Source organism: Mastigoproctus giganteus, chromosome 11 (assembly GCF_048544385.1).
Source record: "Mastigoproctus giganteus isolate SK-2022 chromosome 11, ASM4854438v1, whole genome shotgun sequence".
NCBI lineage: Eukaryota > Metazoa > Arthropoda > Arachnida > Uropygi > Thelyphonidae > Mastigoproctus > Mastigoproctus giganteus.
In genome coordinates, this window is record NC_143585.1 from 142,047,218 (window position 1) to 142,065,592 (window position 18,375).

The 18,375-nt window shown below is 41.3% G+C and overlaps 1 protein-coding gene across 4 annotated transcripts in view; it reads right to left on the reverse strand.

Annotated features, from left to right (window-relative positions):
* LOC150078483 (SPRY domain-containing protein 3-like) overlaps positions 1 to 18,375 on the reverse strand; it is a 179,016-nt gene that overhangs the window by 89,632 nt on the left and 71,009 nt on the right. For all 4 annotated transcript variants that reach the window (XM_090385550.1, XM_090385552.1, XM_090385551.1 and 1 more), the window contains exon 3: positions 14,801 to 14,904. In XM_090385550.1, the coding sequence (XP_090241676.1) occupies positions 14,801 to 14,845 (45 nt within the window). In that variant the 5' untranslated portion in view covers positions 14,846 to 14,904. The remainder of the gene's footprint in view (positions 1 to 14,800; positions 14,905 to 18,375) is intronic.

Here is an 18,375-nt window from a genome sequence, read left to right on the forward strand (position 1 = left end):
GTGTGCAGAAATTGGAGCTCCCACCGCTACAAGGAGCATGTAGCTGTCCCAAAATGCTTCGGATGCTGTCGTTTCGGTCACACAACCCACACGTGCACCCAGACAGAACAGACCTGTGGTCACTGTGCTGATAAAGGCCACAGCTATGAAACCTGCCCGAACAAAGCCAATGAACCAATCTGTGCTAACTGTAAAAGCCAGAAACTACTTCATGCCCACTCACTTCGGGATAAAAAATGCCATCTACATCAAGGCCAAGAGCATGCTCCAACAATGAATAAATTATGGGGACACTGCATAAACAGTATAACAGCAACAAGATAAAATTCCTGCAAATAAATGCGCAGTGAGCAAAGGCCATTGTGGGACAACTCTGACAGAAGGCAGATGAGGAAAACATCGACATTCTCTTAATACAAGAACCCTACACTCATTCAAATGAAATGAGGGGATACCCCTTGTCCTACAAAATTGTCCAGGTTCCTGGTGTGACACCCTGGGCAGCAATCGCTGTGAGGAATCCTCACTTGACTGTGATGCAGATATCTCATCTCTACTCTCCATGGGCCACCTGTGCCCAAATCATCTCCTCTCTGGGCGACTTCTATGCCGTTTCCCTGTACTGCAGGCCGGGAGAGGACATCCTACCTGCAGTCCAGTACCTACAACACGTCTTAACAGAACTGGCGGGTGCAAAGATTGTCATCTGTGCGGATGTAAATTGCCACTCTGCCCTCTGGCACAGTGAGACCCCCAGGGTGTAGAGGTACTGCAAATGGACAGCTGTTGGAGGAGTTCCTGGCTAATAGTGGTCTGGAAGTCATAAATAGGCCCAACAGCCTGCTGACGTTTTCCAGCTCACTTTGGAAAGCCACGATTGACGTGACTCTCTCCACCAGGTCGTTTGCTAGATTTCTGTCGGATTGGACTGTACGGGAGGGCTGGCCCACCTCAGACCATCGAGCCATAACTTTCAACATGTACAGATCGATCACTCAGTCCACAATTCTCAGACAGAAGCAACATAGATACGCTTTGAACAAAGCTGACTGGAGCCTGTTTAAAAAAAAACTCATCAATGGGATATTGCACATACAAACCGAGAATGTGCAAGTTCAGCATCCAGACTCCCATCAGCGCAAGGTCACGGACATAATTACAAATGCTACAAATACAGCAATAAAACGGAAAAATCCCATCCCTGGGGCAGTCCCCTGGTGGTCAGGGGAGCTTCAGGCCCTCAGACGTGAAGTAAACCAAAAGAGGCATGCATTCCAACGGGCCAGGCGATCCTGGCCCCCCGCAGAAATTGAATACCTCTGACAAGAGTACAGAGAAACTCGAAACGCCTACAACACGATGATCAGGCACCGTAAAAGGCTGTCCAGGGAGCACTTGGTAACTCTGATCCCTGGGGTGTCGTGTTCAAGGTAACAACAAATAAACTGCCAAGAGGTGAAGTTATTCGCTCCACAATCACCCCACAAGGCCACCTGGCAGCATTTCATTTCAAACATACTTGATCACTCTTTCAAACAGCCACCAGATGACAACTCACCAGAACAGCAGCAGTTTTGCCTCGACAATAACAACTATAACTCAACACTCGTGGAAGAACCTTTCAATGTCGAGGATCTCTCTATGGCCGTTGAGAGACTGAGAAATAACAAGTCACCAGGCCTGGACATGTTTGAGCCCGAAATAATTAAAAAAGTTGCCGAATTCACTCCAGAAATCCTGCTAAACCTCTTCAACCATTGCCTGCTAAAGGGATGGTTCCCAACTGATTGGAAAACTGCGTCCATTCGGCTCATACTCAAAAATCCAACTAAACCGCACAATTGCCCTAACTCATACAGACCTATTGCTCTCCTTTCTGTGCTGAGTAAGGTCTTTGAGCAGCTCCTTAGACGGAGACTGAAAAACCACTACAATACTGCACAGCTACCAGCACAAAATCAATTTGGATTCAAACCGGGCATGTCTACAGTCGATGCGCTGGAGACCATTACAAATGGTGCCAGAAACTGCACCCAAAGTACCTCCTCGTCATCTCGATCGACTTTGCTGGGGCGTTTGACACCTTATGGTGGCCTAGCGTCCTCGGACGGCTGAGACACGGTGAGCTCCCAGGAAATCTCTACAACTGCATTGCCAGCTATCTCAGTGACAAGAGCATTGTGGATCAGGCTCCCTTCTCCAGTGTGGAATGTCGTGTCCACCGAGGTTGCCCTCAGGGCTCTGTCCTGGGCCCCCTTTTCTGTAACTCTGTACTTGACAAGCTTCTCAGTACTGACTTAGGCGATGTCCAGACCTTGGTATATGCTGATGATCTCTCCCTGATCCTGGCAGGGGACTCCAGGGCTCAACTTGAAGTATCTGCCAACAGAGCTCTTACCACCCTGCAAGAGTGGATCCGGAAAAACCATCTGAGAATCTCATCCACAAAAACCCAATCCATTCTCCTGAAGGGCTATCTTGATCCGTGGAGGTCGCCTCAAATCAAGATACAAGGCACAACCATCAAGCTTGTTACTCAGCTGAAACTCCTTGGCATTATCATCGACAGAAAACTAACATTTCTCCCACATCTCAACTACCTACAGAAGAAAATAAGAAATTACATTGCACTGGTTGCCAGGGTGACCCACTGAGATTGGGGGCTCAAAAAATGCACTCTAGCCTTATTGTATAAAAGCACATTCATACCAACTATCACCTACAGTTCTGGCATATGGTTCACCAAAGCCTCCACTGTGGTAGGACGAAGAAAGCTAAACATCATTCAACTGCCGATTCTCCTTACGACAACCAGAGCATGTTGCACCTCCAGCACACACGCACGCACGCACGCTCTACAGGTCCTCGCCGGTGTACTGCCCCTAGACCTTGAGGTGGCCCATGTGGGGATGCTGTACCAGCTCAACTGAGGAAAGTCTACCACCTTTATTGATTTTACCACAGATCCTGCTAACACCTATTCCAGTGAAAAAGCATACTCCTAACCTACTTACAACAGACCTGGCAAGCTAGATGGTCTGAATCCACCAAAGGGGCCCATCACCTGCGAATTTATACCAGACATATGCAAAGTATATCCCAAATCACCATCCTAGTTCTCCCTAGGCCTTCTAACCACGTGCCTCCTAACAGGGCATGGTGCCTTTCGCAGCAAACTGAACCTTCTTGGGCTTTCCGACAGCTCCCTTTGCACCTGTGGTGCCCAGGAAACCTGGGACCACTTGATGCATGACTGCCTACTATATGATGACCTCAGATCTTCTCTCATCACACAAATTCATTTCATCCTGAGAGATCAGGAGCAACATCTCCTGGAAGACCACCATACCTATACATCCTTTTCGAACTTTGCTCAGAGCCTCTTCACGAGGCGGAAAACCCTACCACAACCACAGAATCAGACCCAACCAGACAATGAAACGGCCTAATCAGCCATGTGTCAAGACCACTACTTGCTTCAGCATACTGCAATCCCCGTGAAGACTTTCAACTGCACAATAATTGTGCCTTTACAATGCAGCCTCAACATCACCTCCATCTACCATGACTGCCGCTTCGGCTTCGCCTCCCACCAAGTTGACTCACCACTGAAATGACTCCACTATCTGGATGGGACTTCTTTGTCTCAGGATTGACACTACTCGGATTTGATCCTCTCGGATTGATTCTACCAAATATATCTTCATGCAGCTCACTACTGAAATGACTTCACCACCTGAACGGGACCTGTCTGTCCCAGGATTGCAGTACTCTAATTTTACCTTCTTGGACTGGACTCTGCCAACTATGACTTCACGCAGCATTGCTGCCAATGCCACGTGGCGATCCTGAACCCGTGCTCCCTTGCACGGCCCTGTTTCTCCCCTGTCCTGGCAGGGAGGAGGGGAAGGTTCCCTTGTCTCCTCCCCACCGCCCCCTCTTTCCTTCTGGTGTGGCATGGGTCTGCCTCACTGATTTTGGGGTCATCTACTCTATCGACCCTATAATTCTGTCTCTCACCCCCCCAGTCTTCAGCCTCCCTCCCCCTCTAGCTTTCCAACTAGCATTCATCCCATGTCAAAATTATCCTAGCCCTACACCTAAAATTCTTAATTCCACAATGTATAACTTAAAACTCCTTTGGCCTGACCCAACCTCTAGCACACCCCCCCCCTTTTTTTTTTTGGTCCTAGCCACTGAAATCCCAGGAAATTAGGTGGCAGGACCTGCCAGAGTACTTATTTAAAAATACTGGTGTAACTGGCTTGGCTAAGTGTGGGCAACGTTGGGCCTCAGTAGGGGTCCAGCGGCTAAATGGCCAGATGAACAACGGTACACGACACTACATCCAACAATATCCATACACTTTTAAATCTCTGGCCTTTACAGTGTTCTGTAACACATGACAATGTAGACTACACGGAGATGGGGGAAACCACTGGTGCTGTTAGACCCTAAACACACTTGACACTTTGCCTGGTGGGGCTCACCACGCTGACCTCTTTGGGGATGCCAACTCTATCATCCCCATCCTTTTACCTGTTTCCCCCCAGTCTTCAGTCTCTACCCCATTCCTAAATAGACGAAGTACGCCTAAAACTAAACCAATCGAGTACGTCCCTAGCAATGCCGCCAAATTCTAATCAAAGTCTAAATTCTACCACTTTCTTGTAAATCTCTTTCAGCCTTTCCAAATTCTAGTGTTCACCCCTTTTTATTTTATTTTATTTATTTTTTTTATATATAGGCCTTGCCTTCATTCATAATCTGCATTCTCAGTCTACTTGCATTCTATTTTTTTTTTTTTAATACATTTTTTTTCAAGTTTCATATATATATATATATATTTTTTTTTTTTTTTCCCACTCACACACCAGGGAGGATGCAATGATGTGTAATGTAAATTTAAATACTAATTAAAAATAATTAAATAAATTTAAATACTAATTAAAATTAGGGTTTGTTTGTACTTAACTGTAGAATTTATGGTTTGTGTTCTTTTTCTCACACAATTACACTTTCATTCATTCTTCTGGCTTTCATTTCATTTATTCAACTCTTGCTTTCTGCACTGCACTCTCTGTGCACCTCAACTTAAATTGTGGTGCAGGCCTAGCTGCAAGTTTTTTTGCAGGCCAGGGAATAATGCAGTGATAGTGTTTGTGTTGTTAGTAAATGTTTGTTAGTATATATAAAATAATGTAAGTTATTTTTAACTTTGTATTCTTTTGGCCAATTACATTTGCTCTTCCACTCATTCCCATTCACTCTCTCTTTCCCTCATGCTAGGGAAAGTTTTCTTTCACCAAAACTGCCATTTATTCCCTTTTACCATAATTCCTAGTTCACTCAGTGCCCAGCCTATTCATTCTATCTTTCATTCTCATTCATTCATTCTATCTTTCATTCTACATTGCATCCCTTTGCTACTAGCTTACTGATATTTTTCAGCTAGTCTGCTTCCCTGGCTGCCTGTACATCTCCCTCCCCTATGTGGTTATTTATTTGGCATGGGGCCCCCAGGTCCCTACACATGGCAGGGTAGTCCTGGGGAGGTTTGTCATGTCAGGTTTTCTGTCAGGGTGCAGAATACTGCTATCCTGACAATTTTTAAGTCATCGCCTGGGCGTGGTGGGAAACTTGGGCAATTTTAACTATTGATTAATTGTTGGGTGGGTTGAATTGCCATTCTTTGGATTTTTCTGCACATTTCGAATATTTTCTGTGTGAAAGATGTAAAGGCTTTATAACTTGACTCTTCTATGATGAACAGATGTTCTTCTCCCCTGGGAAGGGGGCCAATCTGTGCTATTAGCACTGTTCTGGGGATGTCATATATTATACATTCATATAGAATGTGTGCTCGGTCTTCACTCTCGCCACAGGTGCAGTTTGGGTCATCAGTCAGGCCTGAGGAGGTTAAGTTTCACCTTTAGGGAGCCGTGACCTGTCAATATAAATGTTGCAAAAAGTCCAGGGGCATACCACTTAGATGGCTTTGGGCTAACAACTGCCACCCATGGTAGAAACCGTTTGGTAACCAGTCCTCTGGTTTCCTGCTCCCACTTTGTTTGCCATAGCTCTTGGAGCTTTGTGGCTATTCTTTTTTTTTTTTTTTTTTTAATCATTGAAGGTGTTGGTTGTATCAAGGGCTATCCCCAGAAATTCTGTGGCTATGCCCTTTTTAAATCTATAATATAAGCCTCTTTTGCCTACTTCCAGGTAAAGTGGGAGAGCTTCGGCCAGCAACTGTAGCACAGGTGTGCTTACTGTGCAACATGCACTGGTAATAGAAAGTAGTATTGTCCTTTGTATTGATTCTAATTTATTCCTATTTCTTACTATGGCCGAGCGGGTGAACCACGCACCAGCTCCATAGGTGACAACAGGTAGGAACATTACACGGTATATGATTGCCAGGGTCTTTCTTTTGATCCCCCAGTCTGCTCAACTGATCCTGGCAATCATACCTGCATAATTTCTCACTTTCTTTGCTAAGTAGATCAAATGGGGGTAAAAAGTTAATTTTGAATCAAAGACCACTCTGAGATATTTTAGTTCTGTTACCATTTTTATAGTGGTTGTGTTAATTTTGATTTGTGGACGTCTTCTTATGTCCAAATTGCCTTTTAAAAGTATTTGGTTTTTTCAGGCGATATTTTGAGCATGTGCATTTGTGCCCGCTCCTGCAGCTACAAGAGGGCGGCATTTGATCTTTGCTCTACAACCACTTGTGTTACCTTTTACAAGGAAAATCATGTCATCTGCAAAGGACAGGCTTTCTACAGGACACAGATCCAAGGCCAGAAATTCGTTCAGAAGAAAGGGCCAAGGATTGAACCCTGCGGGCAGCCTTTATTTACAGGGCGTCTCAATTCCTGGAACCTTGTGCGTACTGAGACACTTCTGTCTGTAAGGTAGCTGTTTATTACCTTATAGAGGTTTTGTGGGGCGGCGGCGGAGTCTCCTAAGAACACTAGGCCACCAGAGTGAGTCAAATGCTCCAGCAAAGTCAATAGAAATTTCCAGTACATATTTTTCCAGAGTTTTTAACTGTTTAACTGATGGTGCATGGCAGCCTCCATAGAGTTGCCCTGTTTAAAACCATACTGTTTATGACAATGTAAACCTGCTTCCGTGTAGTACTGAGCTAATCTACTATATATTAATCTTTCATATATTTTCCCTAGTACAGGGAGTAGGGCTATTGGTCTATATCAGGGGTGGCCAACGAGTTGATTGCGATCTACCAGTTGATAGCGGATCGGATTTAATTTCGGTCGATCACAACGAATTTTAAACATACAGTCATCCCTCAATTTGTGCACCATGTGCAATGAAATTTTTGAAATGGTAGATCGCGGCACATTTTGAAGGAAAAAAGTAGATCGCATCACAAATTAAGTTGGCCACTCCTGGTCTATATGATTTGGGATCAGTAGGCAGTTTCTCAGGGTTTTTGATAATTAATCTTAACACAGCTTTTTTTTTTCCATATTTTTGGGAATATACCTTCTGTCATACAGTTATTATATAGTGCTATTTCTGCTAATTTTTTGATAATCTCAACCTCTAAGAGTTCAAAACCTGGGCTTTTATTATTTTTGGTTTTAGATAATGCTATAACTTATACAATCTAAGTCTTGTGTAGTAAATAGCGGTTCAATATTGGCATTGTCATATTCAGTGTTTTCTTTTATAATGTCTAGCTGGGTGGGGGAATGTTCCCCAGTTTCAGTCTGAATAATGCTGTCTAGGATGTTATTTACAGAATCCGCCCAACACAAGGTTGGGGTTCCATCTGGTTTGACAGTAGTTTCCAAGACATCTCCTCTTGGCAGCTTGTTGGTCACTATTCTGTAAATAACTCCCCAAGGGTTATTGTTTCCAGTAGTTCCCACCAAGTGCCTCCAGCATTCCTTTTTCTTGTCTCTTACGAGGGCTGTATACTGATTCCTGAGACTTCTATAAGAATCTCTCAGTGCATCCACCTCATTTTGTAGCCAAGATGTTTTGGCTCTTTGAAAATTTCTCCTAGCCTGGTGCACCCTTCTCCTGAGTATAGTCAGTTCAGGGCACCACCAAGGGACTGCCTGCTTCTTCGACTTTTTCCGTGGAATAGACAGGTTTGCTGTTTTTGTTAAAATGTTTGTCATAGTCAGTGCTTGCTCATCCGGGCTACAGTTGTCTAATCTAGACCACTCATTTTCCTGTTTTTGCAGCTCAGCTGCTGTATGTTCTGCAAAAATCTGCCAGTTTGCCTTTTTGAGGTTATACCTTTTGGTATCCAACAAGGAGTGTTGGGTTATTTGTAATTGCCTGTTTAGTTTGAAGGTGATGGCTCTATGATCTGATGTGGTCCAGGCTGGCTGAACACACCAGTCTGTAATTTTATAGGCTATTGAATTCGTGGCAAGAGTGACATCAATGTCACTCTCCCACATGATACTGCTAAAAGTTGGTAAGTTATTAGGTTGATTTATCACTTGAAAGGGTGAAGTGGCTATAAAATCTGATAACATCTGGCCATTGTGCGTGTGCCTGCTCTGGCTTCTGTATGTCTATGCCATAAGGCTGACTGGCAGTTGACATCAGCACACACACTATGATATTTGCTGTAGGTAGCAGGTCTGTGACTGCTTGTAAATATTCTATTGTAAGATTTATATCTTCGCCAGGTCTGGAATAAAGTGAGATAACACAGAACTGTCCCACAGCACTAGTGATATGAGAGCACACACACACTGCTGCTGGGGAGCAGAGGTGACCCACCTTTGTGACTGTAAGGTCAGTGTTTTTCACTATTATTACTGTAGAAAGGACACCAGAGGTGCATTCTATGATTTTGTAGTTTCTTGGGTATCTTTGAGCCCTACTCATATGTGTGTATGGTTCTTGGAGTACCAATACATTATGTCATTTTCTTCTAATCTGAGCTTGATCTGATCTACAACAGCTCTTGCTCTTTGAGCATTCAACTGGACGAGATTTAGAGCCCTAGTCAACGTTTATATTTTCAATCTGGCCCATAATTAGTCCTAGATTGTATAAGTTTTACCATTTTTTATGGCAGGGGCATTGGTCATCCCTGATGCTGTGTGCATAGTCAGTCAGCCGTGCTGCCTTGCAGGTAGCACATTTTGGCTGCTGAGACTTATTTTTGCAGCTTTTGTAATCGTGGCCAGTGACTGCAATGACAACAGACAGGTTCTTTTTGACTGCAGTCCCTGGCAGTATAGCCATACTTATGACATTTAAAACACTTTTGTATGGGGAAATGTTCCCTGAATCTATGGCTGGTCCAGCCAGCATAGATTCTCTGTTGTTCCTGCAGTGCCTTCCATATTTTAGGTGTAATTTCTGCTATTATGTTAAATAATCCATTTCTTTTGCTTTTGGTTCCTCTTTTTAGAAGGAATTCAGCAGCAAATTCATCTATTGTCATTATGCTACTGAAGTTTTTATAGTATATATCCATCATTAGGTCTTTTTCTAATGTTGTGTCTGGTATATCAAAAATTAAGATGTGAGGATTTTTTCCTTTTGGCTTTTTTGTTTTAAGCCCAAGTTTTGTGACTTCAGGTATTGCCTCCACCTTTTTTAAATCCTCTTTATTTGCTTCTTCCAGTAGCACCCCATTTTCTTTCACTTTTCTCATACTGTTAATTTTTATGCCCTTTAAGTAAGACTTTAATTGTGTCATCACCGTTTCTTTGACAGCCTCACTGGATTTGTGGGCTGAGTTAGATATTGCTTTTAGTAATGGGGTACAGTACACTGGTTTGCATCCCAGGAAGTATAAGAGAGAGAGAGAGAGAGAGAGAGCAAACGAGCAAGCATGGACAATGTTCAGCCCTCTCATGCACTGTGTACATAGCTGAATTTCATGCCAAGAATTTCATCTCTGCTACTACAGGAATTACAGAGTAATTCCATGCCCAATTTCGGCTACGGAGGAAGGCTCCGTAGCCGAGTGGTCAGGAATGGGAGTGTAGTGGCACATGCTCTTTGAGTAGACTGGGGTTCAAGCCCTTGACTGCTAAATACGGTCGATCTGCCAACCCGCACTGGACCAGCGTGGCAGATTATGGTCCATTTCCCTCAGCATGAATTGTTGAGGAGGCTTCCATCCTGCAGTGGGTTGATAATGGCTGCAATTTACTTTACTTTACTATAGGAATTTTGCTTTTTGTTCAAGTCGTAATTAAGGTTCAGGGTGGAGGTTACAATTGCAACAAAAATGGACATGAATGATCTTCTCCGGTGAGAACCTGAAATCATTGGCCATGCCCAAGGAGTTAAGATGGTCAATGACTTATTGCAGTTATCTCTCAATAACCCTCATGTTGAACGATTGAGAAGATGTTGAAGTCATCAACATAGAGTGCATTTTTTTTATAATTGGAGGAAGTTGCTCAGTAATGAAGTTTACTTTAATGGCAAAAAAGCGTAACACCTAAGACATATCCTTGAGGTACTCCCTCTCTTGACAAAAGGGCTGAGAGAGTGTGGATCCTACTCAAACTTGGAAAGAATGAAGAGACAAATAGTTTTTTATACAAATAAGAAGGTGACATCTAAGACTAAGGTTATAAAGATCTTTTAAAATCCCAAATCTCCAAGTTCTGTCATACGCTTTTTTCATGTCAAGGAAAATGAACACTAGATGCTCTCTTTTTAGGAAAGCATCTCAAATAGATGGTTTCAGTCTAAGTAAGTGGTTCAAAGTGGAATAGTTCCTTCAGAAGCTGCACTGAAAGAGAGCAAGGCATTCAATTCAATTCTAAGTACTGTAAAAGAAAAAGCATTAACCATTCTCTCCAATATTTAGCACAAACAGCTAGTCAGAGCAATAGTATGATATTTTTTGGAAATTTAGGATCCTTTTCTGGCTTAGCAAAGGCAAGGATAGTTGCCAGGTGTCTTGAAACTGCTCTTCAAGGAAGATTCTGTTGTATAGGAAAAACAAGTCCATGGATTTTAGTGAAAGGCATTTAATCATTTCATAATGAATGTCATCTGGTCCAATGCCACTACCTTTGTAAGGGTAAGAACTGTTTTCAGTTTATGGATGGTAAATGGCTTATTATATGGGTAAACACTGTTGGACTTAAAATTCAAGGCCTCTTTTTCAGTTTTGTTTTTTTTTTTTTAAGGACCAGAACCTCTGGGGAATAAGATGATGACACTGCTGCTCCTGAGATGTTAGGAAATGTTTCCCCAAGAGCACTGGCTACTGCAGTTGAGTCTGGAACAGTACATCCATTATATTCCAGAACTGATGAGGAGTGTGCTGTATATTTTCCCTTCATTTTCTGAGATCACCTTGGTGCTGATTATCTGGGTAATCGATAATATGAAACATATCCATGACTCCTTTTGACTCTGACGGCGAATATAGTGTGCTTTGGCTTGTGCACATTTAAATGCTATAAGGTTGGCCACGGTAGAATATCGTCGGAACCACCAACAAGCTTTGTTTTGAGCTTTTTTTGTTGCTTTGCAATCTGCATTCCACCGTGGTTTGGAATAAGCTGGAAACTGGGTGGATGTTTTTGGAACTGCAATTGCATTTGCATGAACGATACTTTGTGATGTATGTAACTGCATCATTGATAGGCTCGTGACTGACTGTGGTGATGTCAAAATTTGCCCAATTTTGAAAGGCATTCCAATCAGTCTGATCAATCTTCCACCAAGGTAACCTAACAGGAAGACACGGTCTCCCATTAATAAAAGTGGTTATCACGGGGAAGTGATCATTTCCATATGGGTACTCCTCCACCTCCCAAGTAAGTGAAGGGAGGAGGGAAAGAGAGCAGAAAAAAGATCAATGGCAAAAAACTTAGTGGTCGGCATGTGGAAAAAGGTGTTAGTTCCCACATTTAGAAGGGAGAGATTGTCAGTGGGCATATACTTTATGACATGTTCCTTTCCATTAATATCAGCACTACCCTTCTTGGAGATTTCAGTGGACATAACACCTTGTGTTATGTCCACTGAAATCTCCAAGAAGTAATAGAGGGGTGAACATCTGCACAATGAGATCATCGAGGTGTCTCTGGGAGATGTAGCCCTAGGTGGCAACTAAATTGAACAAACTGTTAATAAAAACCCAACTGTAAGGCAAACCACTAATGCTTCTAAGTTGGTGGAAAGCGGTACTGGTTGGAAAGGGGTCTGGTTGCCCACATGGATAGCAGCAACTCCTCCATGGGACAAGTCCATCCCAAGTTTTTATCCTTACATATGATAGTAGAATTATGAAAGAAAAGGTTTTCAGTTGCCTTGAAATATGTTTCCTCCAAGCAAAAGCAAACTGGCTTGCACTTGAGCAGGAGAGCCTTGATGTCATCAATATTTTGCTGGGAATCCAGAGCAATTCCACTGTAGGAATTTAGCCATTATTTTGTCTTGGTGAGTCTATTAGGTAGCTTCTGAAGTGCTGAGGGCTTACTTTTGTCAGTTTTGGGTTTACCTCTTTTGGGGTAAACCCAAAACTGACAAAAAAACTGGACAGCATCCATGCTGGAAGTATGGATTCTGTCCAGTGTCCATTTCGTTACAAAAGAGGAATTACACATGCTGTGTTAAGAAGCAAACAGAATCCAAGGCAATGAACTCAGTTAATGTGAGTGACCAGTGCAGCCTTGAATCAGCTGGGCATGAACTAGGAAAACTAAAATGAGTTTAATAATCTGCTGTTTGCCTGACTGTGATGAGTATAATGAATAACTACACAGACAAATAGTCTTAGAGAAGCTTAGTCAATCAGAATGTCTTATAATGGGGAATATAATTTTTCAGATAGAGTGAAACTTGTTAGATAAGCAACATGAGAAAGCAATTATCTTGATCTGTCAACAGTGACTCTTCATGCATTAAGAACTTCCAGATTCCACTAAGCTTGGTTCCTTTATTTAACTAAGGGTGTTAGGCAGATGAGAAATTCTTGCCTAAGAATGCAAAGAAAAGTAGCAAAGAATTCTTTGCTTATGTTAACTAGAAGGAAAAGGGTGAACATTGGCCCACTAGATATGAATGACATACCCACTGATGATCTTGTTCAGGTAGCTGACAAATCTAATAAATATTTTGCATCTACATTCACTTTAAAAAGAGTTTTTAGAGGTGCAATTGCCTGCAGCATACCAGGTTATAATAGGGAACTAAATTATTTTGTGATAACTGGAAAGAAAGCACTAGGGACTGATCAGACCTGTTCAATTATATTAAATGAAGAAGCAAAAAGAGGTAAGTAAATCTTTGGCCATAATTATGAGGACATCCTTGAATTCATGGGAGATCCCTATAAATACACATGTGCAAATGACTATTTACATAGGAGGATCAAAGTAAAATAACTAATTACAGACATAAACTTGACTTCCAGGGAAAATTATGGAATCAGTGGTTAAATAAGTATTGCAGGCTCATCTTGGCAAGAATGATGTTATACAGAAATTACAGCATGGATTTGTTGATAAAGTAACAAAGAAACTGGACAGAAAAAAATTATTTTGCCATCATTAATTTCAGTAAAGCTTTTGACACTGTTCGAAATGAAAGCCTACTGTACTAATTGGAGCAGTGTAGCATTTGGAGCAAGATTGCTATGATTAAAAGGATGGTTGGGTGGAAGAAGACAATGGTTATAAATGGGCACTGGTCTTCTTGGAATAATGTTATTAGAATAATTGATTGGAATAACTGATGGAGGCATATCAAGCTTACTGTCTAGAGTTGATAGGTCGACAGGGTAGTTAATGACAGTAATCACTAGACCTAGAAAAATTAAGCAGATGAGCTAAGAAGTAATATTTAAAGTTTAACATTGACAAATGCAAGGTACATATTGTATATCAGAAGCAGTAATCCCATTATAACATACGAATCGAGTGGTACCATTCTCAAAATGGTGAAGAATAAAAAAGACCTAGGGATAACTGTACATTCAACATGAAGATCTTTGAGCAGAGTAGTCAGGCTACTGGAACAGTTCATGGGGTTCTGACATACAGGAATTTTGCCAGCAAGGACAAGGAAGTGATTATCTCATTGCATAACAAAGGTTTGTCCACATCTAAAGTGCTGCATACAAATAAGGAAGCCTCATTTTAGGAAGGATTTAGAACTGTTGAAACATGTGGGTGTAGAGAAGAGCAATGGCAATATTAGTTAAGGACAGAAATGGGAATTGATGAAAATAAGTTCAGTTCTGAAATTGCAGCACTAAGGAACCTGCATGAACTGTTTAAGGAACTAAATGGATTGGGTAAACCTAAATGGTAGCGGCATTCTTACTGTTTCTTGGACAAGACCCATAAGGGACAAATTTATTAAATTGAAAAATGATAGTTGCAGAATAAGGATGGTTGGTTGGTGTTTTTTTTGCACATTGGCAACTAAGACCATAATGTGCCAAGTCAAGCACGATAAGGAAGGATTAAGCAAATGAATGAGGTAAGAAAATTTTTTTATTTCTGTCTGATTCTATATAAGCTTGCTTTATTACATCATTTGTCACTAATAATACAAATATCAATACTAAAATTAGAAACTTATTCCTTTAATAACTTAACTTCTTCATTTCCATTCTGGTATTTTTATTTCATACACAACTTGTATTTCACAAAAACTGTTTACTTCAGTTCAAGAATATCAAAAAAAAAAAAAAAAAACACAAAGTTTATTAACCTTAGTATAGCAAAAAAAATTTAACCCTAATATAGCAAAAAAAAATTTAACCCTAATATAACAAAAAAAAAAATAAAATAAAAAATTTAGTGTTCACTATTACCTTTTTGAAGTATGGTAAAGAATGTGGGCTCACACAGCTAAGCATCAAATAACAGCTGGTCTTAGCAAGGACCAGCAATTAATTTTTTTTTATAAGCAGTTAACCTAAAAAAAAAAAAGTGGAAAAATAAATAAACAACTTCACAGAGCAGAATATATTTATAGTCAGGAATATTTTTCATGTATCAAATTCAAACACGACTGAGCATATTATTACCTAGGAATGAAAGTATACAAATAGCAATATACAGGGTGTTTCAAAAATGATGGTCAATAATTTAAAGGTGAAAAGTACAAACTAAAATATGCCAAAAAGTCACAGTAATATCTCAAATGAACCGTTTGAGATAATGCACATTTTCTGTTAAGATCCGCCACTAACTATGGGAGCACTAGTTTAGCAAAAAGCTATGAATCCTTTGCTAAGGGTGGTTTTATTAAACATAAGATAATAAATTTTTAATTTTTGGTTTCAACACCACAGCATTTTACAGATGTTACATGATGTTCTTTCTAACACCCTTTCCTCAACATCACATGTTATGCTTCTGGGCCTACCTGCTGGTACTCCATTTTCAAAGCACCCATGTTCTCTAAGGCAGTGGTTTTCAACCTTTCTTTAATAACAGCACCCCTAAATAATTTATTTTGTTTTGTGGCACCCCTACTCAATTTTCTGCCTGTTATATCCGATTCATTCATATTCTCTCTCTCTCTCTCTCTCTCTCTCTCTATATATATATATATATATATATATGTATACAGGGTGTCTCAAAAATACATGGCATAACTTCAGGAATGAGTTCCTCATATGTAGACAACAAAAATATTTTATATCAGCATAGTTCCAGAAATGCTTGGTTTCCAAGTTTTGAAGGTCTGTCTATGACACTTAACTGTTCACATCACCTTATAGTAATTGTTCAAAATGTCCACCTTCTGCCTGAATACAGGCCTCACATCGACGTCTCATGGACTCGCGAAGACGATGCCAAATTCCTGGTATGTTTCGTATTGTCTCACAACCTGCCACAATTTGACTGTGCCAACCGGGCTAGCTGGGTGGGTAAAGTGCCTGCCTGGCAACTCAAAGGTTGCGGGTTCGAATCCCGCCTCGGGCTTGGATCAAAGTACTGCAAAAACCTTGGGAGGTGCATTATGGCCCAGAACCCCATGCGCCAACAACTACAAAAAAAAAAAAAAAAAAAAAAAATTGATTGCGGAGAGTTTCCACATCAGTTACCGGAGTCAAATACACAAATGACTTAAAATGGCCTCACAAGAAGAAATCTAGTGGGTTTAAATCATGTGAGCACGGAGGCCAGGCAGTTGGTCCACCTCTACCTATCCACCGACCAGGAAACCTCTGATTCAGGCAATTGCGGGCTAGGTGACTGAAATGTGCGGGAGCGCCATCGTGCATGAAGTGTGCTTGTTGATGAATGATCAGTGGCGTGTCGTCCAAGAAATCAAGCGTATTGTTTTCCAGAAAGTTTCTGTACGCCTGCCCTGTGAGTTTGTTTGGAAGTACATGGGGCCCAAATAACTTATCACCAAAAACACCCACCCAGACGTTGAGGCTGAACCGCTGTTGGTGATGTGATGGAAGAATTGCATGTGGGTTTTCTTCAGCCCATACATGCTGATTGTGAAAGTTTTGGATTCAGTCTCGTGTGAACTGTGCTTCATCTGTGAATATCACTAAGGCAGGAAGGTGAGGAGTTGTACCACACTGCTGCAAGAACCACTGGCAGAACATTACTCGCGCAGGGTAATCTGCTGGTGACAAGGCCTCTACCCGGGATACAGGATACAGTTGTTGTTCTCGCAACACTCTCCAAATAGCCAAATGTTGAACAGCCAGTTGCATTGCTATTCTGTGTGTGCAAATTCCAGGAGTGGCATGCACAAAATCCGAAATTTCCTCCTCTCCTTCAGGATTTGTAGATCTTGGTCGTCCTCTGTCGGCAGCACGAGGTGTAAAGGTCCCATTGTTTGCAAAGGCGGCAATGGATACCTTCAAAATTTTCCTGTCTGGACATCTTCATTCTGGGAACCTTTTATGGTACAAACAACAAGACTTCGGAGCATTGCCATCTGCCAAACCATACATCAAGTGCATATCTCCTTGCTCGCGATTTGAGTACATGGTCGGAATGGAAAACCACCAGATTCTGTCAGTACCTTGTGATGAAGGAAATCACCTGCGGGAGATAAGACATTCCAGTTAATAACTCGGGAACCAACCATTTCCGGAACTATTTGATATAAAATATTTTTATTGTCTACATATGAGGAACCCATTCTCGAATTTATGCCATGAATTTTTGAAACATCCTGTGTGTGTGTGTGTGTGTGTGTATACACACACACACACACACACACACACACACACACACAATCGACTGTGTATATATATATATATATATATATACACAGTCGATTCCGGTTATTTGGGACACATCGGGACTAGTGCATTTTGGCCCGATTAAGCGGCTGCCACAATTATCCGAAGTTTCACGTATATAGTTAAAAATACAATGCCCCCCCCACCTTTACAATTGGTTCACTGTACAATCAAATCACGTTACGACGAACTCACCACAGTAAAGTACCGTTCACTATACGATGTGCAGTAAGCGCCAGTCATTGTTGTTGTTGTTGGGTTTTTTTGGCACAAGAGCTACTTTGGCCATATTGCGCTTGCTCCTGTGGAGAGACACAGTAAGGATTAATAAAAGGGTTTATAGGAGCATAAATATATTAATCTGTTTTAGATAGTGGAAAAACTCAGGTAAATTGGAGTTGTCTCCAATCATATGTCTAATTTGAAGAAGTTCATTTAAATTAGATAGGGATCGGAATGATGTGTTTCTGGCATACTGATAGTGATTGCACTCTATAAGAATATGTTTTACGGTTAGCTTTGAATTACAGTGGAAGCACAGTGGTGGATTATTTCCTCGCAATAAATAGTGATGTGTAAGATGGGTATGACCTATACATGCTCTGGCAAGCACAACCTCTTCGTGTCTGTTTGAACGGAAACTAGATTTCCATAGTTGTGGATTCTGTTTTATATTTCGTAACTTGTTATTTACCTGATTATGCCAAATTTCTCGCCATTTTTCATTGCAAATTCGTCGTATGATTGATTTGTAGTCTGTGTAAGGAATCCGGATGTGGTTTTTATCAGTGGGGTTTCTTGCTGCTTTATCTGCACTCTCATTTCCTGGTATTCCAGTGTGCCCCGGAATCCAACAGAATGTGACAGTCTGCCTATTGTTATGAAATTCGGATATTTGAGTTCTTATTTGATTTATTAGTGGATGTGGAGAGCGAGAATTGCCTTGGAGGGCTGTCACTGCACTCAAGGAGTCTGTATAGATAATAGTCTTCGGAGTGAAAACTTGAGCAAGTAAGGTCAAACCCATCTTAATGGCATAGAGTTCTGCAGTGAAAACGCTGCATTCTTGTGGTAATGAAACAGACACTGTTGATGTTGATAGCACCACAGCAGCTCCCACAGTTGCGTCATTTTTAGAGCCATCAGTATAAATTTGCAAAGTGTCTGCA